Source organism: Felis catus, chromosome B3 (assembly GCF_018350175.1).
Source record: "Felis catus isolate Fca126 chromosome B3, F.catus_Fca126_mat1.0, whole genome shotgun sequence".
Lineage (NCBI taxonomy): Eukaryota > Metazoa > Chordata > Mammalia > Carnivora > Felidae > Felis > Felis catus.
The window spans coordinates 117,577,369-117,594,368 of NC_058373.1; the positions used below are offsets into that span (position 1 = coordinate 117,577,369).

Consider the following 17,000-nt stretch of genomic DNA (forward strand, 5'->3'; position numbering starts at 1 on the left):
CTGTCCCAAAAATAAATAAAAAACGTTGAAAAAAAAATTAAAAAAATAAAAAATAAAAAGATGAAAAACGGCAGGGCAAATTTAGGAAAATTAGATTATCAATCCAGAAGGTCCAATATTCAACTATAGAGAATTATAGAAAGAGGAAACAGAAGAAATGAAGGTATGAAATTAACAAAGAAATAAGACTTCTGGGAAATATTTTTTTTATCCATTGCACGTGGTACCAAGCACAGTAAATAAAAAACACCAGCAAAAGCCAGGGTGAAATTTCAGGGCACTGTAGCAATAAAGAGAAGATGCTGTTCCCAGAGAGGAAAGAAACTAAGCAAAAGAACAAGAATCAAACTGGATCCACACTTCTCAGCAGTAACACTGGATGCCAAAAATACAGTAGAGCAATGCCTTCAGAATTCTGAAGGAAAATGATTTTTAACCTGGGGTTCTAGGTCCAGCACTATCTGCCAAGTATAAAGATACAATAAAAATATTTTTAGACCTGCCAGGACTTGAAATAGTTAGCTTCTCTGCATCCTTTCTTAGGAAACCACTAAAGGAGTATCTCAGCACAACCAGAGAGTAAAACCAGTAGACGGACGTAAAGTCCAGGAAGCAAAGCGCAGACAGAAGTCAGGGACGTCCCAGGAGGGTGATTTTACATCGAGTGTGTAGAGCAAACAGTCCAGACTGGAGAAAGAGGACTCCAGACTTTGGAGAGAGGACCTCCGGGAGACAGGGAGACAGAACTGAACAAAAATTGGCTAAGGTGTTTAAGATGTGGGAAAATTGGGGGCACCTGGGTGGCTCAGTCGGTTGAGTGTCTGACTTCGGCTCAGGTCACGATCTCATGGTTTGTGAGTCTGAGCCCCACGTCGGGATCTCTGCTGTCAGCATAGAAGCTGCTTCAGATCTTCTGTCCCCCCTCTCTCTCTCCTCCTCCCCCACTCATTCTCACTCTCTCTCTCTTTCAAAATAAATAAACAAAATATACGTGGAAAATTTGTTGCTAGGTGTTTTACAGATTTGTTAGAACATTTGGAAAGGGTGGTATTCTACTTAGCAGGAAACAATTTATATCTAGTTTAATAATGTGGACACTGACGATTGATTTCACAAAAATTATTATACGTCTCTTAGGAGGATCGTGGGAGGAAGTGGTGGGGGGCGTCGGGGACTGGCGAAGAGAGTTAAATCCTCATCTAAAATTGATAATCAAGGGGCAGCTGGGTGGCTCAGTCGGTGACGCACCCGATTCTCGGTTTCAGCTCAGGTCATGATCTCACAGTTTCGAGAGTTCGAGCCCCGCGTCGGGCTCTGTGCTGACGGTGCAGAACCTACTTAGGATTCTCTCTCTTCTCCCTCTCTCTCTCTGCCCCTCCCTTGCTCATGCTGTCTCTGTATCTCTCTAAAAAAATAAATAAACTTAAAAAAAGTTTTACATAAAAAAATTGACAATCAAGAACAACTATAAAAACACAATTTAGAAATACACAGGTAAATGCTAAAGGAAACAGAAGGGTAGAAAGCAGAGGTCTCTGTGAGCAGAGAGTGTGTGTTGTTGTGTGTGTGAAATCATTTTGTACTATTTTATTGTTTTAACCACATGCCTTTTGATGCAATGAAAATGTCATTCGAAAAGATAATGTGGCCGTTTACAGTATAACCGGAAAAACTAAGCTGCTTTGTGGATATAATGCTTATAATGCATTACCTCCGTATGGTCCGTCAGGATTTTAGTCTTTGTCATACGGAAGTCTCCCAGTTGGGAACCCTTGACTGGCAGCCTGGACGGATTTGAGTGTCCTTGGTGTGACCCAGATGCCCCGAGATCCCTAGTCTCCGTGAGAGGGTGATACACACGCAGGTTTGGACCTGTGTATCAGTCAGGCTAGCGCCACCAGCGAGGGGTGCACCAGGGTCCAGGTAAAGAGTAACGTGGGGAAAAGATATAAAATGTGTACGTACGACAGCAGGAATGCAAAAAACAATAGGTTCCTCATGAGAAGAGAACAAGCATAAATAGAAACAGCTCGATTTGTCATTTTCCCTTTAACTTGGAATCCTATAAAGACAGTTACAACGTTTGTGTAAAAATGCAAGTTTTTATGGAAAACAGTGGCGTACTTTGCTTTGCTTCCCTCCTGCAGCTTAATTGCTTACACAGAACAGTATGTGGAATACGATCCATTGATCACGCCGGCCGAGCCGTCCAATCCCTGGATCAGCGACGATATCACTTTATGGGACATAGAGACGAGGTAAAAAAAAAAAAAAAAAAAAAAAAAAAAAAATGTTTCAATGTTCGAGAAAGAAAGAGATGTGGGGAAAAATTCATGAGATGGTGAAATTACATTATTTCCTACCTTAATTTGACGCTTTTTATCATAGAGCAGAAACCCCTCAAGTTACCTCCTGACTACGTTAAGCTCAGACGTGGTTCTAACCCCCTATACCTTTGGTTTGTATGTGGATCCTTAGTGACTTCCTCTGACCTTTCTCTGACCCTTCAGTGGCTTCCTCTGACCTTTCTCTGACCCTTTAGTGGCTTCCTCTGACCTTTCTCTGACCCTTTAGTGTCTTCCTCTGACCTTTCTCTGACCCTTTAGTGGCTTCCTCTGACCTTTCTCTGACCCTTTAGTGGCTTCCTCTGACCTTTCTCTGACCCTTTAGTGGCTTCCTCTGACCTTTCTCTAACCCTTTGGATGCCATGATAACAGGGACAGTCCTTCACATTTCCTAGTTCTCATTGCTGGAGGGAAAAAAATTCTGTGGGCCAATTTGTTCATATATGTGCAGAAACAACACTAATAATAATAGGTAGCGCATACTTGGCCCTGGCCACTGAGTAAGTGTCCCACGTGGAGTCCCCACGACCAGTAAACATTATTATTCTCATCATTGAACAGATGAGGAAACTGAGACACAGAGGAGTTCATGAACTTGCTCGAGGTCACACAGCGAGCGGGTAGCAGAGTTAGGGTTAGAACCCACCTCGAGAGCTGTGGTTTTCATCGCTCTGCTCTTCAGGAGTAACCGGAAGTAACCCTCTGCCCATGAGGGAGGCTGGTGCCTTGTACTTTAACAGCCGAGGAGCCGAAGCCCGGAGGGACTTGGACCAGCGTCACAATCACAGAGGGAAACACGCACACGTTCGGTGTGGGGGTGCCTGTGCAGCCTCCGCCCCTCGGCTAGCAGACTTTTTATTTCATTTTTCATTTCTTTGCATCTCCCTCATTCGCTTTCACTCTTGCCCTTTTTCCGCCTTCTTTTCTTGAAATGAAAAAAAAAAAACTTACAAAAAAGTAACAAAAGTCTCTTATTACTTTCATATTTTGCTTATTATAAAAAGCCCCAACTATTCAGATGTGCGTAACAAAGAAAATTCTCTCTCCCTCCGATCCAATCTCATTGTCCAGAAAGAGTCTTTGTTTATAGTCTGATGCCGTGGTTCCCAAACTGCGCCATGGCAGGGAATTCACAGGGTTAGCCCGGGATATTCTAGATCTTTGAGGGAAGCGCTGTGGCGTTTGACTTGTGTCAGATGCTGCATAAAGCACCAACTTAAGGTACTTCGCCATTTCCAACATTTCACATTACATTCCTTTCAGCGCTGTCGTATCTTTGCAAATCTGGGTTGTCAGGGCAGTTGCTACGATAAAAAGCAAGTACTTTGCAAAAACCAAAATGGAACAGAAAATGAGTATGGTGGGGTCCAGTCGGATTCCAGAGTTTGAGATAACGTGCAGTGTCCATCAGGCACACATTGTAGCTATTTAAGAATTGTGGTTATTTAAGAAAACATTATTTTTTCTTTCAATGTATAGGTACCTTACAGCTACTAAGTTTTTAGGACATAAATATATATTAAGTCCTTTGGACCTGACTGTTTAATAAACAAAGCTATTACGTACTTTTTTTTTTTTTTTTTTTGGCCCAGGGGCACCGTGAAAAAGTTGCTGACACACTAAAAGTGCCATGGACTCAGGAAGTTTGGAAACCTTTGATTTAGGCTCTAAAACCTTTGATTTAGATTTTTATGTATATATAGTATCATATTCTTTTGCATAAATGGATTCATTACATGTACATTGTCCCATAATTTTTAAATGAATATATCATGGTGATCTTTCTCTGTAAATGCATATAACTCCACCTTATACTCTTTAATAGCTACATAGTGAGTGTGCCCTTGTATGAGTAGAGTGTAATGTATTTAACCAACCCCTAGGTCATAAATATTAAAATTATCTTTTTTTTTTCTGCTGTAAACAACGATGCAAGGAACATCCTCACGCACAAGTCCAATTATTACTTCAGGATAAATTTCCAGGAGTGAAACTGCTAGGACCGGCCGATATATTTTGGTTTGAGTTCACGCAGCCGAATTCCTCTCGAGCAAAATTCTAACAAACCTTTCCCATGCCCAGAGCTTAAAAGTGTCCACTTCCCACATCCTCACCATCCCAGGCATTATCGATCTTTGTCACCTTTGCAAGTGTGTTAAGCTAAAATACAAATCTCATTGCTTTTTCATTTCTTTGAGAATCCTGTCTCATGGTCATTTGGTATTCATTTTCCTCTTGTGACTTGACTGTTTTGGGTTCTGTGCTCACTTGTCTCTGTGTTTTGCTTTGGACATTGGGATATCAAATGATTACATTTACTTGGATCATACATATTTTATCTTTTACCTGATATTTTATGTTTTCTGGATCTTGTTCTTTTTGTTTCTTTTCCTCTTCCCTGATTTTTGTTTTATGAATCAAATTTTGTTAGCTTTTGTTACTCTAGTTTCTACTCCAGTCATATTTACTTTTAAATTTTTAATTAAAAATGGCATCAATTCATACAAATAACATTAAAGTGTGTAAAGTAAAAAATAGAAGGGGCGCCTGGGTGGTTTAGTCGGTTAAGGGTCTGACTTCGGGTCAGGTCATGATCTCAGGGTTCGTGGGTTCGAGCCCTGCTTTGGGCTCTGTTCTGACAGCTCAGAGCCAAGAACTTGCTTTGGATTCTGTGTCTCCTCTCTCTCTGCCCGCCACCCCCCCCCCACTCACGCTCTATCTCTCTCTCAAAAATAAACATTAATTTTTTTTATTTAAAAAAAAATAAATTTCCCTTTGCCTCTTCCAAATCCCATTCTTCTTGATAGGTGTCTTAACCTGATACATTGTAAACAAACATTTTGTGACTGACATTTCTCTGTCAGCGTTAAAAGAAAAGTAGTTTGTAGATGAGTATCTTCTTTCTAATAGTTCTGACGTGCCCTAGGTCATCCCTTCTAATCTGATCCACTGCCAGAAATTCTAATTCTAATCTCTTCTAGTCTTTTTTTAACTCAAGGTATTTTCTCTCCTTTTATTTATTTATTTTTTAATCACTACTCTTCTTTCTGTTCTATCCTCTCTTTCCAGGAAATCCTTTTGTAGAAATTCTGAGCCTCTGAGATGGGGCAGCCATATCTCTTTATCTTTTCCCTTCTATAATTCCCATCCTGTAATCTTTCTAGTCTATGTTCAAGGGTAGAATTCCTTGAATTACTCTTCAGAGCCACCAGTTTGGTTTTCAGGGTGTCCGTTCTGTGGTTTTATACTTTAATGAGCTTTTCTTTTCCTCCTGAGTCTTGGGAGAGCTAGTTGACGATCATGCTTTCCATTTCCAAGAATTCTGAATATTTCTTGGACTCCTGTTTCTTAATACCTATTCTATTCTTTTGATATTTATCCTCTTAAATCCCCCTGAGGGCGTGATACTGGTTTGGGTTTTGTTTTGTTGGTTGGTTGGTTGGTTGGTTGGTTTCATACTTCCCCTCTATTTCTGACACCTAGTCTGTTTCACGGTTGGGGGGGGGGGGTATTTATCACACAATCCATCACCGTGACTCTAACTGTTCAGAGCAGATCAGTCTGTCTTTTCATATTCCCAGAAATTTGGGGGACTGCTGGTTTTCCTAAGTGAAAACCAAAGTTGGCTATCAACTCTGGCCATATAGTAAAAACACCTGGAGAGTTTGTTTCAAAACAAAACAAAACAAACAAACAAAAACCACAATGCCCAATCCCCTCCCGAACCCGATTAATTTCCGGCAGTGGGGCATTGGTTTGTTGTTTGTTTTTAATGTGTCCGAGTGATTCTAAAGTGTAGCCCTGATCCAGACAGACCAGATAGTAGCTGGTGAGGACTTCCTCGGCAGCTGTGGGGTCGGTGGTTCTCAAAGCACAGGGTATAACAGAAGCACCTGGAATGCTCATTAAGAAGACAGATGCCCCAGGGTGGTTCTGGGTTTATTTTTAGCAAGTGTTCTAGACGATTCTGCGGCCCAGCAGTTTGAGAACTTCCCGTGTGGTTTGCAGAGTCCCCACCTCGCTCCCCCCCCCCCCCCGCCCCCTGCAGGCTCTCCTCTGAGCAGTTCACAGGACTATAGGGCTTCACCTGAGAGTGTTAGTGAGGAGCCGTAGGTCAGTCACCACGGACCCCTGTGAGCCCTGGCCATGTGGGCCAAGAGCAGACTGAAAGACCAGGTCCCCTCTCAGAGCGACACGGGTGGTAAAGCTCCAATTTCCCTTAGCGTGACATCCGCACAAGCCAGGTGCTCTGCTCTGTCTCAGATCCTGATGGCGTTTCTGAAATTCTGCAGTTTCCTCTCCATGGTGTTCCCAGTAGGTCCACTCTTCTCCCTTCTGCTGAGGGGTCTTAGGGAACAATCCGGTTAGATTGCAGAAGCCAATGAAAAGTAAGGGGAAAGCAGGAGTGTCTTTAGAAGTCTCCCTGCTTTGCTGAGATGCTTTTTCCCTCTATTCTTAGCTCTTCGCCCCTCGATTACAGAGGCACTACTCTCTGGTTTTGTTACCCATATTAAGACCTGGCCAGGAAATACTCCCCATGTGCTGAGGAGACCCTCTCCTCCATAGGGACCCTTTGTTCCATATTTCTGAGTGTCTTCTATATGTCCCCTGGCCAGTGCCCACCAGCTGCCTTTGCTTCCAGTCCTGCTGCTCAGAGCTTGGGGGTTTCCCAGGCGTCTGTTGGGGATGTAGCTAATTTCTTTTCAGATGGCCCTGGAATCCTAAGTGGTTCCCAATCAGGTGACACCAGTTCAGTCCATCTGCTTCATACCTTCCAAAAATTCCTCAGTTTTATCACCCGCTGATGGCCAATGTCTGTGCCTCTACATACTGCGGATTTGTTTGTTTTCTTTTTAATTATATTTTACTGAACTCCAGACTCTTGCCTGTCCCTTCTGCCTGGACCACTTCCTCAGAACCTCTCATGGCTGGTTTCACTTCTCAGTCAGCATGGGCGTCCCTTCATCAGAAAGGTCTTCTGTGATCAGTCACCCCGAGTGATCACCCCATCCATCCAGCTCTTCTCCACCACATCCTCCCCCTGGTTCTCTTTCTAGTTAGGACTTAACTAGGACTATGTCTGACACATAGTAGGCATTCAAAACACATAAGTTGGATGGAAGACAGATGAAGGAGTGACTATTTCTCTGATGATTTCATTGGTATTTGGGAATTGGGGAGGTAGGTCCATAAACATAATTCACCATAAGGACACTGGGATTTCCCCCTTCTTTCTGTAAAGACAGCAACAAAGTATGTGATCATTCGGGGAAGTGGTGGTCACCTGACCTGTTAGTTTATCCCAGCCTGTCAGCACTTTGTCCCCAAGGGAATGCTATGTGCTCCTACAACTAGTACTCTGGTTCTGGTCTTATCGCTTAGGTTTCTACTCTAATCAGAAGACACCTAAGGCATTCTGTGTACATTCAAGCAGAGTCAAGTGATTTAGATACAAGTGAAAATAAAGAGAAGCTGTGAGGCCCTTTCTTATCCCAGCAGGACATTCCTACCCACTCAGATGCAGGCAGTGGTTAGGAACCTACCTTTGGAGAAGCACAGAGTCTGGGATCAGTGCCAACATCCTGCTTCAGCCTAGAGATGGTTCCTGCTCATGACACAAAGCCTTAAGATAACCAGTAGAATAATCAAAGGTCATTTTTTCTCAGTTTCAGCTTAATTCAATAAATATGAATTGAGAACTTACTGTGTGCTCAATTCCAAATAAGAAGTTCTGTCAAGACTCAAATGTAGCAAGGTGCCTTAAACATGCCCTCCCATCTCCCAGACCGAGGATTCCTTCTCCTCTGGCAAAAGATATTGATAGGTCATTTGGGCATAAAATCAGGCTCTGAGGGCAGAGTTGTTGGCAGAGACTCAAACAACAAGGGGCAGGGCGTGTGACTTAAGGCAATGAGAAGAACGTATTTGTTGTATTTTTTGTTCCTGAGAGGGGAGACCTAAGCACAGTGAAAAGCAGGGAAGAGCAGAGTGATGGGCGAGACCAGGCCTCTGTGCAGGGCCAGGAAGAGCCCCAAGACCACAGCGTCCAAGGAGTATCAAGTATGTGATGTTTTTTAATGTCTGCTGCTGGCTGGTGCAATATGTACCCCCTTCTCAAGACCCTTGAATCTCAGCAAAGGCTTCTACCCTCCCGAACATCTCATGGGAAGGAGTTTTGGGGTGAAGATGGGTAGAGGCTTATGGAAGAGTGAAGGCAGCAGGTAAGAAAGCAGGACTCTCCTTGGGAGCTCAAGTTAGTCTGAGGCAGGCTTTGATTTCCACTGGGCCTGGGCAAAGGGCTGCAGGCAGGCTCATTACAGTGTCCAGGACAGACAAAGTCTACATTCTACAGAGTTCAGCATACTCTCTGCCAAGTGGAGGTTACAGATGGCCCAGTGGAAGACAGCAACAGGACTTAACAAAATAAGGGGCAAAATGATGTAGGATAGGGCATGAATAATAGAAAATTGTGCTTTAATCCTTTTTCCTTCTCAGGCAAGCTATTAGATCTAGAAATCCAAGGATGGGAAAGCATCTATTCAGGGGGCAATTAAAGACTACCCTTTTAAGGATGAGCAAGCTACACCTCAAGTCTATCTGATGGAAATTCTGAGAAATCAAGTTTAAAGAAAAGAGTGGTAGCCAGGGCTCATCATGGAGGAAAAATCAGCCAAAAGTTGCCGGGTTGCAGTTGGAGAGAACCCTGTAGTCTAATTTTTTTTTTAATCTTTATTTATTTTTGAGAGAGAGAGAAAGAGACAGAGCATAAGAGGGGGAGGGGCAGAGAGAGAGGGAGACACAGAATCAGAGGCAGGCTCCAGGCTCTGAGCCATCAGCACAGATCCCGATGCGGGGCTCAAACTCACAAACTGAGAGATCATGACCTGAGCTGAAGTCGGACGCTTAACCAACTGAGCCACCCAGGTGCCCCGAGAACTCTGTAGTCTAAATACCATCAGGAGAGTGTCTCAGGGAGGTCTCTCAGAAATATTTCTGGTCGTGTCATTAACCAGATAGTGGATCTAACAAAAACGTGGCATTGCCAGAATTGTGGTTCATAATTTACTCTCTCCGCATGGTTTAGCTTTCTCTCTCTGCTGGGCATGAGTGAAGAGCTACAAGGAAACTGGTTTATCCTGCTTGGCCATAGTATCCGCTACCAGCCTGCCTGATCTGCTGAGTAGCAGCAACTGTCCCCAAGCTTCCTGTGCCCGGCAAGTCTGATAGAACGATTAGTCCAGGGTATTAGTCAAGTTTCTTCTCTGTGGTGGCCAGCCTCCAAATATGGCCCCATCCATGCCTTTCTTCATCTTATGCGTGGGTCACTTCTTACATCAAGATGGGATAGGTCCCTACTTTTTCACCTGGGCTGGTGTTGATGCCTAATTTGACCAATAGAGTGTGGCAGAAGTAACATTCTGAGAACAGGTCATAAAGTAGCTCCGTGTCTCCTATCACAGTCATTCAAAACATTTGCTCCTGAGATACTCCTTCTTAGAACCCATTGGCCATGCTGTGAGAATGCCAGGCCACTGAAGAGGTCATGTCATCAACAGCCCCAGCTGAGCTCCTAGCCAACAACCAGTATCAACTGCCATGTGATGAGTTATCTTGAATGTGCAGCACAATTGAGCCTTTCAATGACCCCACCCCCAACTTCCAGCTATAACTACTTGAGAGACCCCACATGCAAATCACCTGGCTGAGCCCCAGTCAACCCAGGGGACAGAGAAAGAATAATCAATCACTGTTTTAAGCCAGAGTTTTAGGATGATTTGTCACAGAACAATACATATCTGGACCACTCCCCATCAGAGTACTCAGGACCCTCAGGCTACTCCAGGGGCATAAAATAAAATTGCCATCATTCTTTCAATAGCCTTGACCCTAAAATGGCATCCTTGGATATTTGCTCTTTAAGGAACTGTCCTTTGTTTCATAATTTTTCTAAAGACTCAAAAGTCTTTTCAAGATGGCTTATGTATTTCCCCAAATCTTAGTTTAGACCTCAAATGAGGGAAATGTAGTGGAAGGCAAGGTAGTAGGAAAAAAAGAACAGGCTTTAGAAATAGGCAGGCCCATGTACCGATTCCAGACTGTGTGGCTTTGGGAAATCTAACCTCTCTTGATCTCTGGACACCTAAATACAAATATCCACCTCCCTGGCATATATTGAGATTGAATATAGATGGCTGCTTCCTCTGAACCTGGCTTTCTCGTTCTCAATGTGGGAGATCTCTACCATGCTCTTAGGTTGGGGGATCAGCTGGAATGAAAGATGGACTCCCTTGGAGAGCCACCTGTCTTTGCTCTATATTGGTTTGGGCTGCCCAGTGGGATGTAAGAATTTGGTAAGAATCAGTGGGCACAGAGCACCAGTTAAAGAAAAGACATCCAGCTAGCAATTAGAAAATCCCATCAGGATAAGGACACATCACTCACATCACTATACACATTTTCTTATTGATTTCCGCTTAGTGTTGAACACTTGCTGTGTGAAAATGCTATGGTGAATACAAAGATGCAGGAGGCATGGTCTCTGCCCTCAAAGGGCTCACAAGGTAGCTGGAGAGACAGTGACATACCCTTGAAAGGCTAAATGATGATGCAAATGTATGTCGTAAGGAAGCATCTCAAAACAATGGTTGGAAACAAAGGGGCTGTGAGTTCCATGAATTACTCGTTTGAGGTGGGCCGAGGGAAAGTTATTGTCCCAGTCACCTGGAGATGTTCTAATTTTCAAAATTATTTTATAACCAGAGCCCATTCAGTGGTAGCAACGTGTTCGAATCTGATCTTGAACCTTAAAGAGGATGATGCTTGGAAATACCCAAGTGATGCAAGAAACACACATTGAAAGAAGCTGAGCCAAGAAGCTCTTAATAGAACAGATCCCAATAACCACATGTACTAGGGGGAAAAGGAGCAGATGTGGAGCCTCCACATGTAGAAGGAGGATTGTGAATAATGGATAGTTGAGGGAACCCAGATGTTGAATACTGTCACCCCAAAATGCATACCCGTCCCAGAACCTCCGAATATGATTTTATTTGAAAATCAGGCTATTTCAGATGCAGGCGGTTAAGAGGAGGTCAAACTGGAGTAGGTGGGCTCCTAATCCAGGATGCCTGGTATCTTTACAGAAAGAGAAAACAGACACAGACACACATGCACAGAGTGCATGCCACGTGAAGATAAACACACAGGGAGAGCACCGCGTGAAGACGGAGGCAGCGATTGGAGTGACGGAGGCAAGAATCCCCAAGTATTTCTGGCAACATCAGAAGCTGAGAGAAAAACACAAAACAAATTCTCCTCTAGAGCCTTCAGAGAGAAAGCCTGGCCCTGCCAACACCTTTGATTTTAGACTCTGAGCCTCCAGAAATATGAGAGAATAAATTTCTGTTATTTTTTTTTTCAACGTTTATTTATTTTTGGGACAGAGAGAGACAGAGCACGAACGGGGGAGGGGCAGAGAGAGAGGGAGACACAGAATCGGAAACAGGCTCCAGGCTCTGAGCCATCAGCCCAGAGCCTGACGCGGGGCTCCAACTCCCGGACCGCGAGATCGTGACCTGGCTGAAGTCGGACGCTTAACCAACTGTGCCACCCAGGCGCCCCTAAATTTCTGTTATTTTAAGGCACCCAGTTTGTTGGTACTTTCTTATGGCCACCCTAGGAAACTACGGTATCCGGGTGCCCTCTCTATAGACCACCTTATTTCTGCTGAAGTCTGACCTTGCATCTCTCTGGATGTCCTCATCTCTGTCCTATGTCTCTGATGACGCATCTAACATGACAGTCCAAGCTTCCTAGCCTGCCCCCAAAACGACCTTTCTCCCACCCATGATACCACCAAGTAACCTGGTAGGATGAATGTGGACCCGCTGCTTGGGTACCAGAAAATGGTGACACTAGCCGTGTGTATACATGAGGCAGTCACTACAAAAATGGAGTGACTTTCTACACCCAGCTCCTGGGGAACAGCTTTCCATCAGGGTGAAGCTTCCACCAGCGCTACAAGTTTGGCAGGCAAAGAGCAAATGGTGGAGCCCGTTCCAGCTCACAGCAGGACCCCGGCAGAAAGAGGCAACGTGCCGCGGTTCTCTGGGACTCACATCTGCTGCTAGCCTCAACCTCAGGGGACTTCTCCATAAACAGTAGTTTCTGTCCCCTGGCAAGCTAGCAAGTGTGATGGGTTGTGTGGCTTGAGTTCGAGAGAATCCAGGCTCTGTCTTCTTGTCTTGTTGTAAAAGGCCCGGCCTGGAACTTTGGAAGAGATGTTTCACAGAAGTCCCCAGGCTTGACCGGATGGGCTTGGTCCTTCCACTGTGACCCTGCTGGGCTAAGCCTGGCGGTACAGAGTTGTGCACAAGATTCTCCCAAGCCCCAAGCATACAATCTCAGAGTTGGAAGACGCTCCTGCTGGTGATTATGCCCAGCAGTGCAGAAATAGAAGGGTTGGGCTTGAATCACTTCGGTCCAGAGCTACGCCTTCCAATACAGTAGTCATAGCTACATGTGGCCACTGAAGTGTGAACTTTAATGATTTAAATTTGAAATATAATTTAAAATTCAGTTCGCCAGATCAATACTCCTCAAAGTTTGGTGTTTTTTTTTAATTTTTATTTTTGAGAGGAAGAGAGAGAGAGAGCATGTGTGAGTGGGAGAAGGGCAGAGACAGAGGGGGAGACAGAGGATCCGTAGCAGGGTCTGTGCTGACATCAGCGAGCCCGATGTGGGGCTCGAACTCATGAACTGCAAGATCATGACCTGAGCTGAAGTTGGACGCTCAACTGAGGGAGCCGCCCAGGTGCCCTGCTCCTTAAAGTTGAATGAGCGCTAAAATCACCCAGAGATCTTGTTGGGCTGGGGATTCTGAATCCACACGCCTGAGGTGCGGCCTGAGATTCCACTGCTGGCCCACAGACCACTCCTTGCGTGGGCGGTTATAGCACGCGGCTTGCGAACTAGGACCCTATTGCTGCCTGAAGGGTCAGGCGGATAAATACACAAGTGAACTGCAAATGGAAAGACAGAGCTGAAGGAAATGGTCTGAGGAAGATCACGTGGTTTGAGGAGGGTCACATGGGCGTGAGTCAGCACAGCGAGGTTAAGAGCTGCACTCTGGAGCCACACCATCCAGACCCGTCTTGACTCCATCACTTCCTAGTGTGTCCCTGGGCAAATGACCGCTAGACCTCAGTTTCTCTATCTGTATAATGGGGACAGTACCAGTACATTTTTCACAGAGCAGTAGTGAGGACTCTGTGAGTTAGCAGAGTTAAGATGCTTGAAACAATGCCCAAAACATCAATAAACACGAAGCAGGTGGTTGTTAAATGAACACAACATTCTGCTTCCAGGCAAGTGATGAGGGTTTATCCCGATGCATTTCTGACCAAAGGTATGTCACTTGGATCTAAATAAGACTAAAAATGGTGGAGTTGAGAGTTGGGCTCTAACTGACCGCCATGGTCCAGAGAAGCCAAATAAATGGGGTTGTTTCATTTCCTGCAGGCAGGAGCCACTTGGTGGATATCCTGGTGAGCCTCACCTAAATGTTGCCCCTTTCAAATGCCTTCTCTCAAGAGACATTCTACTGTTGGCTGATGTTGAGTAAAAGTCTGCAACTGGACTTTGTATAGGTTTTATAGAATCTATCGCTTAAATTTGAGACATTGCCCTTCGTCATGTGTCAGCAAAACAGATTTGAGTTGTTAGAGGGAACAGGACACAGGTTCTTGCCTGGCATTGATCATTTTTTAAACCTTTGTTCTCCCCAAAAGCAAAGAGCCCAGCCAGCAGCGAGTCAAGAGATGGGGCTTCTCTTTCGACGAGGTATTGAAGGACCAGGTGGGGCGGGACCAGTTCCTAAGATTCCTGGAGTCCGAATTCAGCTCCGAAAACCTCAGGTAATTCTCTCGATGTTGGGCGCGGTGTGTACAAAGAAATTTGCAGCATCAGTCTCTCTTTCTGCCTCCCTTTCTCAATGAAATGTGATGGTTCAAACTCAAAGTCCAGCTAATCTAAGGTTGAAATGGAGAAGGACAAGCTTGATGCATCACTTTGGTATCACCATGCTAGCACTTTCCCAAACCAACATTTTTGTTCTTTAAATGCAAACATTTGTTCAAGTTATCGGAAACATGCCCGCAATAATAAGTAAATGATCAAATGGGTTTTATGACACCGTGCGTTAACTAAAACCAGAAAACCGTGGAGCTTCAGAGTGGAAAGGCACCTCAGAGAACCTCTCCTTCAAAACTTCTCAGTTTGGGGTCCTGAATACTCGACAAGCTAACCGGAAAACAAGAGACATCCCTGAGCTCACTTCAGAATTTCAAAAAGCCAAAGTAAATACCACTCAATACCTGGCGACATATCTGTAAAAACTAATTAAAATATGCTTTTCCTTTTGGGGGGGAATTCTATCAACTCTATGTCATGTTTGCTCTGGTCACCTGCCACCAGCGAGAACATCTGATCATTTCCGTGGGTCTCCAGCTAATCAAGATGAGGGGAAATGTATTGATGTATTAATCATAGCTGTTCAGTGGAAGAAAAAAACCAAAACTTTCAAAACATGAGATCCATTGAGAGAGGGGGAGGGGGAAAGGGAGAGCATTCAAAGGGAAAGGGTTTGTTGTCATGAAAAGTCTGGGAACTTGTGGTTTATTCAGGCTTCTGCTGTATCAGATGTAGACACAGAAGCCTACGGAAAAGGTGACTGGTGTAAGACCCCTGAGTGACATTAGCAAACTGGTGGCTTCTCGGATGGACATCTCCGGGTTTTTCTCTTGACACCAACTTCTTTTTTATATGCTAGGTTAATTCCCATCTTCCAAGCGTTGCTATTTTCTAGCAAGGGTGGTTTTATTAATTTTTTTCTGATTTTTTAACTTTAAAAAGTCCTTGAGCTACTGTGGGCAAAGGACTGCTTGCTCCAGGGTTAATGTGCAAAGTCCATGTTATTTATTTGGTAGTAGAGACCATATCAGCCCCATAAATCAACGACGCGGTCTTTATCCCACACCTATGCCGTATCAAGCCCTGCAAGAGGCTGCCGGGGGATGCAGAAAAGTCAAGATGCATGATCCTCACCCGCAGGGATCTTGTAGGCCCTTGACGAAAAAGCACAAGAGACTATTAAATCATTAAATGACTGTAAATGAGAATAAACACTAAGAACCGTTTTGGAAGTGTTTTTTTCAAAAAAGGGAGGAATGAATGTAAGCCAGAGTAGGCCAATCATAAGCTGGTCTTTGAAAAACACACAGGATACCGATAGACAAAAAAGAAGGAAGGAGAGTATTCTACGCAGGAAGACCCAACGAGCAAAGGTGTGGCTGTGGGAGTCTCCCATGTCACACAGATGCCAGTTAACTGTATGTATCTATGCCTTTCTAGGCGGCCAGGTGCCTGTTGTAAAAACAGACGAAGGCTGCATATCTGATTCTAGATCAGGACACAGGATTTCTTTCCTTATGCTGAGGCATTATTCTAAACACACCTCAGAGCTTTGCTTCAATTCCTAGTCAAGCATTTGGAACAGAAAGCTTGACTTCTAAAACTCCTCATTACGGTGGGTTCAGACCAGCCTCTCAGGCCATAAATGGAGGTGGGTCCTGATTAGGAAGCCACGCCCTCTATGGCCAGCATGATGCCCTCAGACAGCCTCTCTGTGCCCTAGGTCAGCCCCAGGACCCACCCGGAGCTTGGTCCCCATGAACCACCCCTGGGAGACCATTTCTCTTTGTCATCTCTGTCCCACGCAGGTCCCCAACATAAAATGGTATAGAGGTCTCCTTTACCTATTTCTTAGCCCATGAGTGGCCTTATGACCCCCTGCCACCTGCACCATTACGGAGACTTGGAAGAACGACCACAGGGTCCTGGCCATTCTGAGCGGGAGCATCTACTGGCTCAGCACCTCCTGCCCAGTCTGAGTGTAGCCAGGGCCACATATCGGTTCAGACTAGTATAACGAAAACGCATTACATTTAGGGCCAGGAGTACATAGAGGAGCGTGTCCCCAGCAGGTGCTCAGCACCTCATCTTGCCGTTACCTCTCACGCCTCCGCCAGCTCCTTCCCACCCCGGGCCAGGAGGCTGCATTCAACCCTAGGTGAAAGACTGGGGGGGGGGGGGGCCTTGTGAGTGTGCCGGTGACTAATCTACACCCCCAGCATGAATGCATAAATCCACACTTAAAGAGGGTCCCCTCTGATCCATGACAGGAGAGAGGATAAAGAAAATAGAACAGCCGGAGATAAAAAGTACAGCCCAAGAGCTTATAAAATCCTCTCTGGAGGCCCAAGTTCCACTTTTATGATATTCAGCATAATTGGATGTATGGGGGAAAGTTCAGTTTGAAATCACACAACTACTTAGGACTCTTCGGTCATCCATAACCAGGTGGTTTCTCCCCTCCCCTTTGGGCCACAGATTTTGGCTTAGCACCCACCATGACCTAGGGCCCAAGGACTCACAGCTGTCCAGCACAGCCATGGCACCCTGCAGATGCACCCCCAGCCATGTGAACGGGGCCCCCTAGAGCTGCATAAGGGGCATAACTCAGAGATCCTGCCAGCCCGTTGTGTTGGCCACCTTGGGGGGGGTCATCTCTTCGCCCCAGGATCGATCAAACAGCCC

At 45.0% G+C, this 17,000-nt stretch overlaps 1 protein-coding gene across 16 annotated transcripts in view; it reads left to right on the forward strand.

The window, feature by feature from the left end:
- Positions 1-17,000, forward strand: part of RGS6 (regulator of G protein signaling 6) — a 606,431-nt gene that overhangs the window by 530,486 nt on the left and 58,945 nt on the right. For 14 of the 16 annotated variants that reach the window (XM_045060157.1, XM_019833233.2, XM_045060159.1 and 11 more), the window contains 2 exons: positions 2,148-2,258; positions 14,135-14,260. In XM_045060157.1, the coding sequence (XP_044916092.1) occupies positions 2,148-2,258; positions 14,135-14,260 (237 nt within the window). The remainder of the gene's footprint in view (positions 1-2,147; positions 2,259-14,134; positions 14,261-17,000) is intronic. The other 2 variants (XM_045060161.1, XM_045060166.1) reach the window with 1 other exon arrangement.